The sequence below is a fragment of the Balaenoptera acutorostrata genome, chromosome 5, assembly GCF_949987535.1.
Source record: "Balaenoptera acutorostrata chromosome 5, mBalAcu1.1, whole genome shotgun sequence".
Classification (NCBI taxonomy): domain Eukaryota; kingdom Metazoa; phylum Chordata; class Mammalia; order Artiodactyla; family Balaenopteridae; genus Balaenoptera; species Balaenoptera acutorostrata.
The window spans coordinates 70,876,843-70,894,020 of NC_080068.1; the positions used below are offsets into that span (position 1 = coordinate 70,876,843).

The window sequence follows — 17,178 nt, forward strand, 5'->3', positions numbered from 1 at the left end:
TTGGGAAATTCTATTGGTCACTTCCATAATTAATTTCATACTGGGACCCAGCTGGGACTTTAACTGTACAATGAAAAAATATGATTTCTTTTTCTGCATTCTGCTTTATGAGGTGTTTTCCAGAGACGAATCACAGTGAAAAGTGGGCACCATCTCTAGATAATTGTGAGCTCCTACTGAATTCAGGTGAGCAGACCATCAGAGAGGGAGACGGAGCTCACGAATTACGGCCCTGCTTTCCTCTCTACTGCAAACAGCCCATTAGAAGCCCTAAATCTGCTTGCCCCTAGGGCCTTTTATTTCACACTTCAGAGAGACAGTCAAACTAAATTAGGTTTAACTCTCGAGGCTATGTTTACTTATCTGGGGAAATAAGCATAAGCATAAAACAACAAGTTCACAGCTTTTCTGTTCTTTAAGTTTATGTTTCCGTGGACCTCAGTTTTCCCATGTTTGAAATGAAGCTGCTAATTACCTGCCCAATAAGCCTTTTGCTCCTATTCCATAAGAAAAGGTATGCTATAAATGCTGCACAACTTTCAATGTATTTCATGTTCATTTTCCTAATTGCATAGAGATTAATAAGCTATATATGCTCACTGCACACTCCGCATTTACAAAGTTCCCTGGCCATTTTTGTGCGGAATCCCAGGAGGCATTTCTCTGATGAGAAGAAAGGTTACTCCTACGTTATATTCACACAAGCATCCTCATATAGAATGTCTACCCAAAAATACACAAGCAAGTAAGAACAGCTGAACGTGACCGCAACTGTTTGCTCACACAGCTCCAGGAGGATGAGGACCTCATTAACCTCAGGAATTAAGTAGCCTATTTGGATGACATACACGTCTTCATGCAAGGATGATGGCACTGAGGGTGCACAGAAACGTACCTACGAGGTTATTTAACCCTCATCTTCCATTACCGTTACGTGTAGTCTCACAAACCCACGCCCAGCCTCTAGTACAAAACTCTGCATCACCTGCTTAATTAAAATGTATAAGGACATCTCTCCTCACAGAAACCAAACATAGTATTTGCCCTGTCACAGAGCAGGAATTTTTTTATTTAACACTAAAACTGACTCTCACCATTCCTGCCTTTTAAGGGGAAGGGAGCAGAGTGGCATAATTCAGTTTCAGTCACAGTAATGAAATGGTCATAATCATAAAAATAAGTAGATTGCTCCAGAAATATGATAGTTTTCATTGATATTCTATATTCCTGAAGGGTGTGAATGGGCAGAGAGGGTCCAAGCCTTTGAATAAGCAAACATGGACCCCAAGGCTGGGTAGAGGAGTGAGGGCCAAACTGTTACACACAAAAGAGAAAGGGAAATTGAGCTTCATTGTGGAGTCCCAAAGGAAGGTATTCCTGAAAACAGATGCTCTTGGAGAGGGGAAGAGGTCTGGCAAAGTGGCAATGTCTGACCCTCCATCTCCTCAGACTGTCAGTAAAACTGTTCCGGGCTTCCCTGGTGGCGCAGTCGTTGAGAATCTGCCTGCCAATGCAGGGGACACGGGTTCGAGCCCTGGTCTGGGAAGATCCCACCTGCCGCGGAGCAACTAGGCCCGTGAGCCACAATTACTGAGCCTGCGCGTCTGGAGCCTGTGCTCCACAACGGGAGAGGCCGCGATAGTGAGAGGCCAGCGCACCGGCGGTGAAGAGTGGCCCTCGCTTGCCGCAACTAGAGGAAGCCCTCGCACAGAAACGAAGACCCAACACAGCCATAAATAAATAAATAAATAAATAAAATTTAAAAAAAAAAACATCCTGACATCTGTGCCTGGATAAGTCATTTAGGAGGCGAGGGAGAGTATGTCAGCCCAGTCGGGGGATAAGACAGCTAAGGAGGAGAGGGAAAGTGAAGGAGGAGGAAGCAGGGACCTGGAACCAGTAGCCACTGGTAACCGTGGTGACATCTGGGTTTTAGTGGCTGCACTTGGTGAGACTATCCCACCGGGCAACAGTACATGTTGTATGGTCATCTCCTTCCGCTCCAGGGGCACATGGAGTAAACTGGACAACTGCAAGTAAATTGGACAACGAAGCACTTCTGTAGGGAAACCACACATCTGTCATCCACCAGGTTAAACTGGAACCAGGAAACCATGAACCAGGCGAAAGCATCAATCCACTCGCCAAGCCCAGCAGAACTGCACCTCTGTAAAAAAAAAATGACACGTTATAGGACATCTGACATTGTTACTACTCCATTGTCCCAGATATAAAACAGATATGTATCTCCTACCTCTAGGCACATCCAAGAGATAATATGAGTGTGAAACAACCAATGAGATAATGAAAGCCCACTGGGAACCAATATTATATACATTCAGAACATTGACATAAAAGCACCTCTGACTTGAGATAAACGATATCTGCAGTCTTTCATGGTCAGTGTAAACACAGTAATTGAGTTTTCTCAGACTATTAAATTATAGTTCATATTGGCCACGTGACATTTTAAATGACTCTGCCAAAGATAAAAAGAAAAAGACACTGGGAATAGTTTCTATTTAGTGTGCCTCTTTTCATTCTTTTCTCAACCTCAATACTGCTTTTATCAATAGTCTCTGCCTTCCTGGGACTGATGTGAGTTTGGTAAATAATTAATAGTTGTGTGTTTTTAAAAACAACCACAAACTATTTCATTCTTTTGCTACTTTGGCAAAAACTTGGAGGAGGAGGGAAAAAAAAGAATTTAAACTTTAGGGGAAAATCCAGCAGCAATAAAAGCTACAACATGGCACTCAGTGAAACAGCTATAATATAAATAAACTAAAAAACATAGTACTTACTACATACCAGGCACTGTTTGAAGATTTTTACATATATTAGCTCATCTAACACTCACAAGTCTGTAGGTAAATGCAATAATTATCCCCATTTTGCAGGGGAGGACACTGGGGGAAAGAGCACTAAGAAACCTGCCACAAATTGTACACAGTCGCCCACATAGGACTAAGAATCCAAAAAAGCCCCTCCAGCTCTGGAGTGAGGCTCTCAGCCGCTCTCCTGCCTATCCCCACCTTCTAAGGTTAAGAGTGGTCCTGGGTCTACAGAAGACAGAAAAGGCTGGCGAGGACACTGTTGATCATTGTCTATCCCCAAGTCAACGACAAATGTTTATGAGGACCTACTGTGTGCCAGGCTCTGTTCTAGGGGTTTGGGATGCGTCAGTGAACAAAGATCCCTTTCCTTCATGCGCTCACATTCCAGTGGGGGAGAGGGCCAGACAATAAACACAGTTAGAAAATAACACAGGATATTAGAAGGTAGAAAACAGCACAGAAGAGGGAGAGTTTTGGGGTTGGGAGTGCTGGGGTGGGCTAATGGGAAGTTGGAACATGAGGCTAAGACCGTGTCCTGCTCCCTCATCCTCCCAGGCTCTGTGGTCTGCACTGATCCTCTGGTTTCCCAAAGTTCCCTCAGCACCATCTGTGCCTGTCTCTCACCTTCCTCCCATCTCCCACATCTTTAGCCCATCAAAACAGATTTATGACCCATTCCCTTAAGTAGAATCTAGAGAAATTGAGAGAGCAATTCCTACTATGACGGTCATAGGTGATGATGATCTAATGCAACATTTCTCAGACGGGGTTCTGAGAAACATCAATTTTATGATGTGTTGATAGGTGTTCTAACAAAGGAATTCCATGTTCGAGTAAGTTGGAGAAACTCCCGAGAGTCTCTGTGATGCTAATGTGCCTTGTGAATCACAAAGGAAGATGAAGTACGGTGTTTCCAAAACCTACTTGATCTAAAAGAGGTTTGGGTTTTGCTTGTTTTTTCTCTCAGATTACCCAGTAACATCTCAAGAAACCAGTGTTCCACACAACACAATTTGGGAAATGCTGGTCTCAGGCGTTGCATCTCCATCTTCAATGTGTCACTCCAGCATACAAAATCATAAAATGAAAACCCTCATTTTAAAGGTGAGCAAAACAAGGCCAGGGATGTCAGGCGACTGGTCCAAAGTTGAATGGTGAATTGCTGTCGGCCAACCAGGACTCCAGCCCTCAAGACTGGCCTCAGATTCCTGGTCCAGTTCTCCTGTTGCTCTTCCGCACGTCTTATGCTTGTTTTCATGGGAGCTTTGGAAATGAAGCTTTAACACATAAGAATAAACTCCTTCCCTCCCCCTCTCTTCTTCTGTGCCTTTCTTCCTTCTCTCCCCACCTCCCAAATATGCCAGAGCATCCAAGATCAAAAAGATATAGACTCTGGATGAGATCACATATGTACACTTCCTAGCTCAGGGCCAGACACAGAGGAACTCATAAGTATTAGTTCCTTTTCCCATTCCCGGCCCTCAAAGAGTTTAGCGTCTAGAAAGGATGAAGGACATAAAATAATTGTAGTATAAACAATTTGTAATACAGAATAATAGTAAGAGATGTACAAGGGGGTGGGGGTGGGATGGGCATTCAAGGTAGTCTGTGGGATAATCAGAGAAGACTTCACAGAGGAGATGCATGACCTGGGTTTTGAAGGGTGAGTAAGAGCTTGCCAAGACATCAAGGCAGAGAAGGTAGCCCAGACACAGGGAAGAGCACGTACATGCAGATGGAGGACTGGGACAATCTGGCACGTCTAGGGAACTGAAAGTGATTTCAGCCCAGGTGAAGCATGGGGATAAGGCAGGGAGCATCTTTAAAACATTAAGTGAGGGTGCGGGTGCAGATCCTGTCTCATATGACCTGGTTTGGGGGAGAAAAACTGCTGAAAGGTTTTAAGCAAAAGAGTGATGGAGTCAGGTGTGCATTTTAGAGATCTCACTCTCAGTGTGGAGATGGCCACACTACAGAGAGGCCACTAGAAGACCAGAGCAGTAGCCTGATGAAAGATGGGAGGATCCACTAAGGAGATACGGTGGGGGATAGGGAGGGAGGGATAGATGCTTTAAGAGAAGTAGTAGAATCGACTGGACTTAATACCAACTGAGATGCAGAAAATGAGGAAGACACACAATTCTAAGATGACTCCTGGTTTCCAGCTTAGATGGTAGAGGGATAGACAGAGTAAACCAAGGCCCGGAGGAGGAAGGACATGTCTGGGTAGTGAAAACTACTGAGCCAGACTTGGACACACTGCATGTGAGACAACTGTGGGATGTGCCCAGACATCCTCTGGGGAAAGAGCCAGTGTGTCTCCGTATGTGGGAATTTCAGCGTTTTAGGAGAAAACAGATATCTGAGGCAGAAGTTTTAAAGGTTCCTCCCATCTTTTTACGTGAAAGGCTGGACCTGGCCATGGGAGAAAAGAGGTGTCAGGAAGAGTAGAGAGAGGGTCAGTGACGACCAAGCACAGGAACCAGCACTTAAGCTCAAGACTGCTAACTCCTTGGGAGCCCCACGGCTGGAACAAGTCCCAAAGTACAGAGGATGCAGAGCTCCCCCAGGCTTCCCTCCTTTGCAGAGATTAAAGCTGTCTGCCTTGCTGCCAACCCGGTCTCTCGTCAAGGCCCTCTGGTCTCGTCCTACCCAGTGCCCATAACTGTAATAGGGGGATCTGGAGGAATGCCATGCTTTCCCTGCCACTGAGAACGCTCTTCTTGGCAGGAATTCCTCAGCGTGCCCATGCAGGAGCTCCCAGGACCTCTCACTTAGCCGTGCACTATCCTCAGTCCTCCCTCATCTACCTCCCAGCAATCCCTCAGCACTGGGGCAAATACCCCTCCAGCTCCGTCATCTCCAGAGTAGATCCAGTACTGTCCTACTGCAGTAATGTCCTGCAATGTTTCTGACATCTAGGGAAAGAGGAACACGAAACATCTGGCTGGTGCAGATCTAGCTGCTCACACAGAGGAGGAATTTCTTCAACAATACTAGCCAATTTCTGGATTGCTTCCAAACCCAAACTCACCCACGTGGGTTAGGATCTGGCCCTGGATGGGGATGCCCACTCACTGCCCATCTGGAAACAAGAGAGACTTCTCCAAAAATCCAGCGGGTAAGGAACATGAGACTGCCAAAGGCAGCCCCTGCCAACAACCAGTTCGGTCTAGAAGCCATCACCCTCGCTGCCTCACCGGACTTCTTCCCCGCAGGTCTACAGCAGGCACCATCTAGAATGAAAAATGGAAAAGGATCAGTTACATGGAAATCTACCCTCTATATTTAACAGAATGGTACCTGGCTTCAAGGACCTTACTTCAGAAGAGGAGATGAGACCCAATCCAAAGCAGAATGTGCTGGGAGATAGTCAGTGGGAGAGGTTATTTCAGGCAGGCTAGATTGGGAACGATTTAGGGAGAACAAATCATTTTGGAATTTGACAACTGAAAATGCAGAAATTTATTTACTTCTTTAAAGTGAAATTAATAGTATGAGCTAAAATATATGTACGAAAAGTGAAAGGTATGTTCAGGGAACAAATGCAGTCCACCTTGAGTGGAACACTTTCAGAATACCAGGCTGCTTCTCCCCAAAAGAAAAGGGCTCTCATCAGCTTGGTGCTTTGTGACCACCTAGAGGGGTGGGACAGGGAGGGTGGGAGGGAGGGAGATGCAAGAGGGAAGAGATATGGGGACATATGTATATGTATAGCTGATTCACTTTGTTATAAAGCAGAAACTGACACACCAGTGTAAAGCAATTATACTCTAATAAAGATGTTTAAAAAAAAAAAAGGCCCTGAGGATAGGGCAAGATAATTACTCTTCTTTGTATGTCTTTGGATGGTTTCACTGGATAAGTTTAATATACATTAAAAAAAATAGCAATAAAGGAAGGGAATGTGCTAATGTGGCAAAACTTCCCCAGTTTTGATGATGTCAGTGGACAGTATTCATTTAATCCCTCCCTAGAACTCATTTGTGTATACCCCTCTCCTTTTCTCTCACCCCTTCTCATCTTTACTCCCCTCATAGTATCTCCCATTCCGAGGTCTCAACAAACAATTTAGCATGTGTAATAAATATAAATACTGAATAAAATAAGAAAAAAAAAGCACAGGGCTCTCGTCTAACCCTCTGTGTCCCCGGAGTGACAACAGTGCATCGCCTGAGCAGTTACCATGGGCCAGGCCCTATGCCCAGCCCTTTACATGAACTCATTTAATCTTCACAACCACTTTACGAGGTAGGCTCTATTACTAATCCCATTTCACAGATTAAAAAACTGAGGCCCAGAGGAAGCAAGTAACTTGCCCAAGATCATACAGCTGGTAAAGAGAGCTTAGGCAGCACCTGTGTACTTGACTATACTATACTTCCCGGGACTGTTTAACCACGAGGTCTCAGTTTGTTGCATTAATGACTTCACATACAGAAATGTAACAACTCGAGAAAATGCTGGCAGGAGAATTTCTTTGTAGGAACAGAGAACCTGCTGTGTAGATGCTTCATGACACTGAGAAGCCCTCTCCAGGATAGAAAGAAAACTTCGGGTCTGCCTGTGAGGGTGACAGCCCGATTTCACAAAGAGGAAGAAAGCCATTCTGCCAATAAACGAGTGAGAGGAAGGAGAAGCAGAGCTGAAAGCTATAGGGATGAGGGAGAGAAGATGTGAAGACGGAAGAAGGCCAGGGCCTGGAGGCTAGGAGACAGTCTTTGGAGAAGAGACACGCCTAAGCTGAATTTGCTGATTAACACTGCTGCATACTATGGTGGGTGACCCTCTCCCAAGACCCAGCAAATCTTTAATAAAGCTACCCCCAAAAATGCCTGGGATGATCAGATATCCTGGGGAAGCTGGTGAGAAGTCAAGTTTTGTAAATGGGGCACAGTGCAAAAACAGGAAGGGACCAACAACTGGGTCACATAAATTTAAAACAGAGGTGAGAAAGAAGAAAACTCCAGTCGGGAAATGTAAGCGATACCCTGAATCCAGATCCTTATCAGGCTGTACCTGTGAAATGTGCTGCCTGAGTTTCGACTTTTAGCAATTTATGAAATATAAAACATATATTAGGGCACTAGACCGAGTTCTAAATGTTCTAATTAATATCAACGTCCCTCGACCAATTTACGTGCATGATGTTCCCTTGTTCTCACTAACCCCACTTCATGCCAAAATTCGGGCCAAGGGGGAATTATACAAGCCCTTTGTTCATGGTGAACCAAACCCTCTAAACTTCCATTAATCTGTGAGATTTCTCCTTGTATTTACAAAAGAACAGCGACTCACTGAGAGTTACACACAAAGCCAGGAGCAAGTTATGTAGAATCTAGTAACACTTCTCCCTTCTTTTCAGAAGAGTCTCGAGTTAGCATGTGAAGCAAATGTCCAAGTTTGTTTGTCAGCTCCAGAGAGGTGATCTGAAAGGTGGTATGAATATGTAGGATTTCCTTTCTTTTTAAATTTCATATTTGGAGCTTAAATATCTTCAGAGTTGGGCCCGAGGCGGGGTGGGAACAAAAGCAAAAAACAAACAAACCAAAAAAACCCAAACAAACCCATGCAGTTCCCACCGTCCTCGTCCTGGAAAGTCCTGTCCAGAGGGAAAGAGGAGGAAGACAGAGCTGAAAGCCAGCAGGGAGTATGAGGCCTGGGTCTACTCTCGCACTCCACGCTGAGACAAGCCAGAGACAGATTGCTATGGTCGCCCTCTATGCTGGCGAGGAAAAGGTGCCTTCTGCCTAGATAACCGTCCACTACCTGTGCCGGCTACTCTTGCAGGGGGAGAAAAAGTAGAAACGGAGATAGAGTGCAGAAAGACTAGTTTTATCTTTCCAAGATGTGTTACATTCAGATAAGAAACGTAAATAAACTGTGCAAGAGAGAAAATCCCTAAATAAACTGGGCCTACACTTACCTGTCTAAATGCGATCAAGTGTGGCGATGGTACTTAATGTCAGTATCACTCTGTTGGACATCTGAGAAGTCCAGACTGGGTTCAGTGAAGTGTACCAAATGCGGAGAACAACAAGAAGAATCTGTCCTAAAATGAATCCCCAGATTCTGAAGTACCTGTAAGGACAGAAGTATTTTTAACAACTCTTTATGTGGTTTCAATGTACTATGTTCATTGTGAATTTCACAGTGTCATAGAAGGAGTATATGAGGTAGTCTTGTTGGTAATCTACATGACTTAGCCTTTGTATAGCCCGTTACCTAGGCAACTTGTTATAATGCCTTCATTCTCACATTATTGAGACTGATGGCAAATATTCACATCCCGATTTTGTGAAGAGAAAAGTGCGACTTCTACAAGGCCTTATGCAAGGTAAATACTATATCTTGCAACTCCTGGTCCCAACCTTCCCTTTGGTAACTGACCACATTTGTTTGTCTGTAGGCACAAGATATGAACCATACCTTTGCAAACCACTTCCTGTCCACCACGTCACGGCTTGCACTACCAGTGAGGAAGACAGACGGAGCGCGAGAACCAAGAGCCGAAGTTAGGCATTTGGAGCCTGGAAGGAGGCTATACTGCCTGCAGATTAAGGAGAGCTGAACGTTTCTGGCAATCATGCATTGGTATTCGATGATCTGCATTTGATAACTGCTGTGTCTGGTACCATGGTTACACTCGGGAAGACAGAGTTAATATATAATTATCTGCGTGCATAAATCTTTTTGAAAATTTTTATTGAGATATCATTCATACCATAAATTCACTCTGTTAAAGTGTATGATTCAATGGTTCTTAATACATTCACAAAGTTGTGCAACTCTTACCACTATCTAATTCCAGAACATTTTCATCACCCCAGGAAGAAACCTGTGCCCATTAGCAGTCACTCCCTTCCCTCCTCTTCCCCCCAACTCCGACCCCCAGCCCCCGGCAATCACTTATCTACTTCCTATCTGTATGGATTTTTCCTATTCTGGACATTTCATATAAACGAAATCATAAAATATGCAGCCTTCTGTGACTGTTTTTTTTTCACTTAGCATAATGTTTTCGAGGTTCATCCATGTTGATGGGCCTAGCGACTATCATACTAAGTGAAGTAAGCCAAACGGAGAAAGACAAATATCATATGATATCACTTATATGTGGAATCTTACAAAAAAAAAAAAAGATACAAATGAACTTATTTGCAAAAGAGAAAGAGATTCACAGACATAGAAAACAAACTTATGGTTACCAATGAGAAAAGTAAGGGGGGGGAAGGACAATTAGGAGGTTGGGATTAACATATACACACTGCTATATATAAAATAGATAACCAACAAGGACCTACTGTATAGCACAGGGAACTATTCTCAGTATTTTGTAATAACCTATAGGGAAAAAGAATCTGAAAAATATATTATATTATATATAAAACTGAATCACTGTGCTGTATACCTGAAACTAACATGACATTGTAAACCAATTAAACTTCAATAAAATCTTTTTTTAAAAAAGGTCCAGGGCTTCCCTGGTGGCGCAGTGGTTGAGAGTCTGCCTGCCAATGCAGGAGACACGGGTTCGTGCCCTGGTCTGGGAGGATCCCACATACCGCAGAGCAACTGGGCCCGTGAGCCGCAATTACTGAGCCTGCGCGTCTGGAGCCTGTGCTCCGCAACAAGAGAGGCCGCGATAGTGAGAGGCCCGTGCACCGCGATGAAGAGTGGCCCCCGCTTGCCACAACTAGAGAAAGCCCTCGCACAGAAACGAAGACCCAACACAGCCATAAATAAATAAAAATTTAAAAAAAAATTATTTAAAAAAAAAAAAAAAAAAAGGTCCATGCATGTAGCACCATGTATCAGTGCTTCATTCCTTTTTATGGCTAAATAATATCCCATGGCATGGATATACTGCCTTTTGTTTATCCATTCATCAGTTGATGGGCATTTGGGTTGTTTCTACTTTTTGGCTACTATGAATAATGCTGTTATGAACATTTGTGTACCAGGTCTTAGGTGAACATATGTTTCCATTTTTCTTGGGTCTATACCAAGGAGTGGAGGTGTTGGGTCATATGACAACCATGTTCAACATATTGAGGAACTGCCAAACTGTTCTCCAAATCAGCTGCACCATTTTACATTTCCACCAGCAATGTGTGAGGGTTTCAATTTCTTCATATCCTTGTCAACACTTATTGTCTATGTTTTTGATTGTAGCCATTTTAGTGGGTCAAGGTATTTAAGGTCAAAAATAACCTAAATCACTGGTAGTATGAACTAGTTTAATAGTTAACTACATAGTAATCAACCTAAAATATCTGAGGTGTCAGTGATGAGATAGCACAGAACACTCAGATCTTCTTTGTAGTTATGTAAGAATGCCTTAGGACTCTGTAAAAACAAAGTTGTTTTGCTTCCTTAAGAAGCATCTGAAAAGGGAGTTTTAAGGCAAATCATGGCTTACTTCAGCCTCTCTTTAGCATCAACAAAGCTCAATGGCTACCTGGAAGAGCATCTGACAAAAACTGGTTTCTTCATCCTCAACTCTGAGTCACTTTCCTACCCACTCCCCTTTCTCAAATACAATTCTACCTCTACTCAAGGTGATGGGTTTTCAGGGAGGAAGCAGATGAAAGGGGAGCAACAAGAAGCATCTCAAATACCATACCCTCCGCCAAAGTTATTTAGTATTACATTATAGCCTCCAGAAGTTCCTGGGCCAGAACTGGACTCAAAAATAAAAAACTGTCCCAGTAACTGTTCGGTGGGTGGCTTTGTAGGTAAAGCTGCCACAGGCAGCATTGAGCAAAGGCAACGAAAAAGGGCCACTGAGGAGATCCCTCTCATAAAGCCAACCAAGGAGTGTGATGAGGCCATCTTCATTCATAGAAGGATTCTGTGAGCCAAGGCCAGTTTAACTCAGTTACTATATATACTCAAAAAGAAGAAAGTTTCATTTCTATTATCTCTAGAGCTGAAAATTTCATGGTTATTTCATTCCTATAGACGTCATCTTTTAAAAGGATGCATCTTCCAGTGGTCTTTACCACTGCTATTTCTGAGCTCTAGACCTTTGTGGGTAACCACATAACTCACTACACTCACTAACCACGTTCTGCCTTCTTCAGGGACTGATGAACAGAAAAACAGAAGGCAATTCCCTAGTGATTCCTGTCACTGTTTCTGAAAAAAGTCAAGTGACTGTTCTTACAGCGTGGCTCAAGAACAAATGCCACTTGGAAAACTCAGAGAAACCAACTGTGTTATAGCAGAAGGGCAAAACAGGCAGACTTTTCAGCTACAGATTCCATCAGACTGGAGCCTGGTGTTTTTGTTTTTTAAAACCTTTTCTCCATGACCGCACCTCACCTTCTTTTTTTCCTACCAGTACTTCTCCAAGGTCTCTCAATATTTATTAATGTTAATAACCTCAAGTGTTTGTGATAGTAAGTGTACATTTTCTAATTGCTGGGTTTTGGCAATGTAACGTACTGAAATTCAGAATTCAAAAGCTACAAAAGGTATACAGTGCAAAGTTTCCCTTTCATACCTGTGTCTAGGTACCAAAGTTTTCACCTTGGAAGCAACTAAAATGGTATCAGGTTTTTAAAAAATACTTCTAGACCTATTTAATGCATGTCCAATTAATTATTAAATATATTTTCATCTAACCTATTTTACACAAATGCTAGTCTTCTGCACATATTGTTTAGCGCTTCTTTTTTCCCACTTAACAACATATTTTTAAGAACATTCCATTTCCTTACATAAATGTTCTCATTCTTTAATATAGCTGCATAGTATTCTATAGTACTCCGAGTTTCATAACCATAACTTATTTAACCTAACCTATTCCATATAGATGACATATAGGTTATTTCTAACATTATTATTATAAACATTGATGCAATGATTAAAGAACCTTTTATTTTTATCATTTTACACATATATGAGTTTATCTATAGGATATACTCCCAGAAGTGCGATTGCTGAGTGAAAGATACATATTTGTCCTTTTGATAAACAATGCTAACCGATCCTTTGCAGAAGTTGTGACAATTTACAGCTCTGCCAGCAATGCGTAAGTGCCTGCTTTCCCACGCTTACGACAGTGTTGTCAGAGTTTGTTCTTTGCCAACCTATGTGAGACTGTCTATGAATATATGTGTGTGTGTGTATGATTTGTATTCTATACATTTTAGTATCTTTTTAAGAACCAGTTATATTTCCTTTCCAGTAAACTGATCATATCCTTTGCTTTCTCTTCTATTGAACTATTGGTCCCTTTTTATTATTGATTTGTAAGAACTCCATATATTAATGAAATTAGCCCTCTGACTGGAAGAGCTGCAATAGCTGTCCTAATTTGTTGATTGCCTTTGCTTAATACGGTGTTCATCATGCATAATTTTCATATTTTTAGGCAGTATCATTTGACAACTTTTTAATGGCTTCGGAGTTTTGTGTCATAGTTGGAAAAAAGAACAAAAATATGTTCAAGAGTTAAGCTGTTCTCCAAGGTATCTTTCCCCTCTTCATCTCAGTGATCCTTAAGCCCTTCCAATCTGATGGAAAAGTTAAACATGTAAACATGCTGACTCTTGGTCTAGACTTCCAATTCTACTAAAACTCTGCAAGGTAGTAGTAAGAGAAAGAGAAATCTTTTATTTTTTATTTAATCATTTAGCATTCAAAGAACAGTCTACATATTTTCACTTGATTTTTAACTAAAAAAAAAAAAAAGAAACCTTAAGGAATCACTTTTAAATCTTACCAACGGTAACTATCCGCAACAGGGCTACCATCCACTTCTTGTGAACCAATTTCCAGACAGGAGTAATTGTGAGGAATAATGGAGAAAGAAATGCTATGGCAAAAGCTTCAAGCCCAGTGAGTTCTAGTGTTTGCAGGGGAAAGTAATAGATCATCGGTCCCAGGCCATCGCAGAGAGACCAAGAAACATATCCTAGGGGAAAAAAACATTTTTAAGAGAGAGAGAAAGTGTAACTTTCTCATTGTTTCAAACAGTAGCCCTTCTCGCCACTAAAACTGCTCCCGCTGGCTGCCCTCCTTCATGACCCTGGCCTTATCTGGGTTCCAGTAACAGAATTCCTCCCCTTTCCTGTCAGGCCCAGAATGAGAATGGCTCAACATCCCTTGCTTGTCCCTTTAACTTCGTTCATACCTCCCGTAGGTAGGTAGTCCCTTTATTAAAGGCTCTTCATTTGGACCATCTAGGTTAAATCTGGTTTCCTGTCAGGACCCTGATTGATAAAATTTCCTTAACTAAATCGACCCTTCTTTAATGAGAAATAGCGTGAAAATCAAAAAGAGCAACAAACGGCAGAACTCCTTCCTCCCACTCCAGACTACAGCCAAAGGCACGTTAGTTAGGAAATAATCATTTTCTTGTGAGCAGACTATTTTAAACCTAACCCTAGGAGACAGTGTAGGGTAGTGGAAAACCCAGATTTGACGTTACTTTCACAGCTGCCAACTACTGACTGTAATCTTCTACAATGATGATAATTAACCAATGGGCAGTTACCATGTGCTAGGCTCTGTGCTAAGTATTCACTCCGATCTTCTCTCTTCTTCCGCATCCTATGAAATTGACACTATTTCTACTCCCCTCTTACAAATGCAAAATCAAACAACAAAAACTCCTTAGACTCAGAAAGTTAAGTAATTGCCTAAGGTCACAAAAGTGGCAAATGGCATAGTGAACTTAAAACCGAGCGGTCCGGTTCCAAACCATCCTTAACCACCGAAAGCAGTACTTTTAACCACCTCGCAAAGCTACTAAGATTTAAAAAGATAAAGTACACACAGTACCTAGCACCCTAGGTACTCACTGAAAGTAATTCGCTTTACATCGTGTACTTGTGAGATACAGACTAGGCCAAAAAATGAGCCCCGCCCCCCAGCCCGAGCATTACCAGCTCCCAGAAAATCAAGTTCTTAGGAAGGCACCCCTCCCCTTCATCGTGAACAGCGAGATGCTAGCAATCTCCTAAACGTTTGTCTGGGAATTCTGATTTCAACCATACAACTCGGACAATATTACAACAATAATAGTTCTTGGGACTTTCTGCAAAGCTGCTAAGTGAGCACACGGGACTCGAGTTCGACGTTTCCCGCCAAATGCTCAAATGTGCAGCCACTACCCAAGGCCACTTGTGAGGGGTCAACCCAGGCGGTAGCCACCGCGCTGAGTGCTCACCTACAGCTACCGGGGGAAACGGGTGCCCCTTTCCTTCTGAAAGGTAAAGTTCGGTGCTGAAATTCATTCAGTTAAACTTAAAGATCACGGGTGAGGGGACTCGGGGTTGGTACCAGCTTCGCGGTTCAAGGCCGACAGGTGAAGAAGTCGGGCCCCTTGGGCGCAACACCAGGGTGGCGTGGGAGCTCCCTCCCTCTCAGTTCCTCCAGCAACAGAAGTTGCCAGGGGACGATAAGCATTTCTATTCCGGGCACCGAGCGCGCGTTCCTCCCTCCGGGAGCTCAGCCAACCCGGCCGAGCACCTCGGCTCCGGGCAGGGCCGGGGGAGCGGACCGGCGAATGAGCGGCGGGCGGCCTCGGCTTACCCAGGAGGCTCTCCAGGGGCACTTCTCTCCACGGCGAGGGCATGGCCGAGGCCCGGAGTGGCGCCGCCGAGGGAAGCCGCGCGGCCAGCACACCCGCCGCCCCGCGCCGGCCGCCGAGTCCTCCGGGGTCGGCGTCCACGCCTCCGGCTCTCGTCGAGTCTGCAGCCGCCCGCCTGGCCGCCCGCCGACCCGCAAGCCGCGCCCAGGCGAGGGTGGGGCCCGCTGGCCCCGCCCCGTCCCATCCAGCGCCGCCCGCCCGGCCCCACCGCCTCGGCGCGTCCCGCGGTCCCGCGCCACCACCTCCGCCGACGCCACCGCGCAGCGAGCGGGACCCGGGGGCCTCCGACCTGCCGCCCAGAAGAAACCAGGTGGCCGGGCTCGCTGGCAGGGCAGCCCCGGGGATGGCGCGCTGCGAGCGCCCAAGAGGACGGCATCATTGCAACTCTGCACCCGCGGTGCCCTTTAAACGAGGCCCATGGGCGCGTTGCGAGGGGAAGGCTTAGACGCAGGTGGGGAGCCTGAGCTGCCAGGGGCTCTAGCGCCTTCGGCGAGCAGGTGCGAACAGGACCTTGGCGTTCCTAAGGCCTGGGCGACGCTCTCGGGCGAGCAGGCACCTGCGATGGCCAGGTGTGCGCTTCTCCTTCTCAGCTTTGGTAGTAAATAAATCGCATTCTGGGAAGGTGGTTGAAAAATTCTAGAGATTACAGAATTTTCTATGGCTTTTAGAGACGTCGCAACACTTGCTCAGGGGAGAGAAAACCAGTGATGGCAGTGGAAGTTCTGCCTTCCTCCACTTTATGGATAATGATCTTTGAGAGTGCCCGTCCCTGAGGAGAAAGGGAGAGACGTTCTAACTAACAATGGAGCGAGTGAACTAGGCCAGTTATTTCTCACTCAAATATTACCACACCCCAGGATGTTTTGAATTGTTTTAGAACCTTCTCAAACAATTTATTTTAATTCGCTTTAATTTTTTGGAACAGTTTGTCATTTACCACTTTCGGAAGGTTTGCTCTGAAATTAAACAAACAATGGTGGATTGCCTAAAAGTGTAAGAATCAGTTAAGAGCAGTTTTGAGCAAAGAGTTCCAAATCGCTTAATTACTTGCTAGTACTCATTGTCACCAGATAGTGATCAATTGAATAGAATTGAGAGTCCGGAAATAAACCCTTTCATTTAGGTGCAAATGATTTTCAACAAGCTTGCCAAAACAATTACATGAGGGAAGGGCTGGTCTTCTCAACAAATGGGTTTAGAACAATTGAAATTCCACGGGAAAAAGGGTAAATCGGACACCCCCCCCCCAAATCTCACACCATATACAAAACTTAACTCAAAATGGATCAAAGACTTAAATGTAAGAGATGAAACTATAAAAATCTTAAAACATAGGAGTAACTCTTCATGATCTTTAGTTAGGCTATGGATTCTTAGATACAACAGCAAAAGCACAAATGACAAAAGAAATAATAAATAAATTGGACTTCATCAAAACTAAAAGCTTTTGTGCTTCAAAGGACACAGTCCAAGAAAGTGAAAAGACAATGCACAGAATGGGAGAAAATATTTTATAATTATACATCTGGTAAGGAACTGGTATCTGGAATATATATTTAAAAAAATTACAACTCAGGGACTTCCCTGGTGGCACAGTGGTTAAGAATCTGCCTGCCAATGCAGGGGACACGGGTTCGAGCCCTGGTCCAAGAAGATCCCACATGCCGTGGAGCAACGAAGCCTGTGCACCACAGCTACTGAGCCCGCGTGCCACAACTACTGAAGCCCATGTGCTTA

General features: G+C 44.0%; 1 protein-coding gene across 1 annotated transcript in view; it reads right to left on the bottom strand.

Moving 5' to 3' along the window:
* The window catches only part of CWH43 (cell wall biogenesis 43 C-terminal homolog), a 50,648-nt gene extending 35,147 nt beyond the window's left edge, over positions 1-15,501 (bottom strand). Inside the window, 6 exon segments of the mRNA XM_007180789.2 lie at positions 2,084-2,167; positions 5,872-6,073; positions 8,764-8,918; positions 9,267-9,387; positions 13,570-13,761; positions 15,384-15,501. Coding sequence (XP_007180851.2) covers positions 2,084-2,167; positions 5,872-6,073; positions 8,764-8,918; positions 9,267-9,387; positions 13,570-13,761; positions 15,384-15,426 — 797 coding nt within the window. The 5' untranslated portion in view covers positions 15,427-15,501.
* Between the last annotated feature and the right edge of the window lie 1,677 nt (positions 15,502-17,178).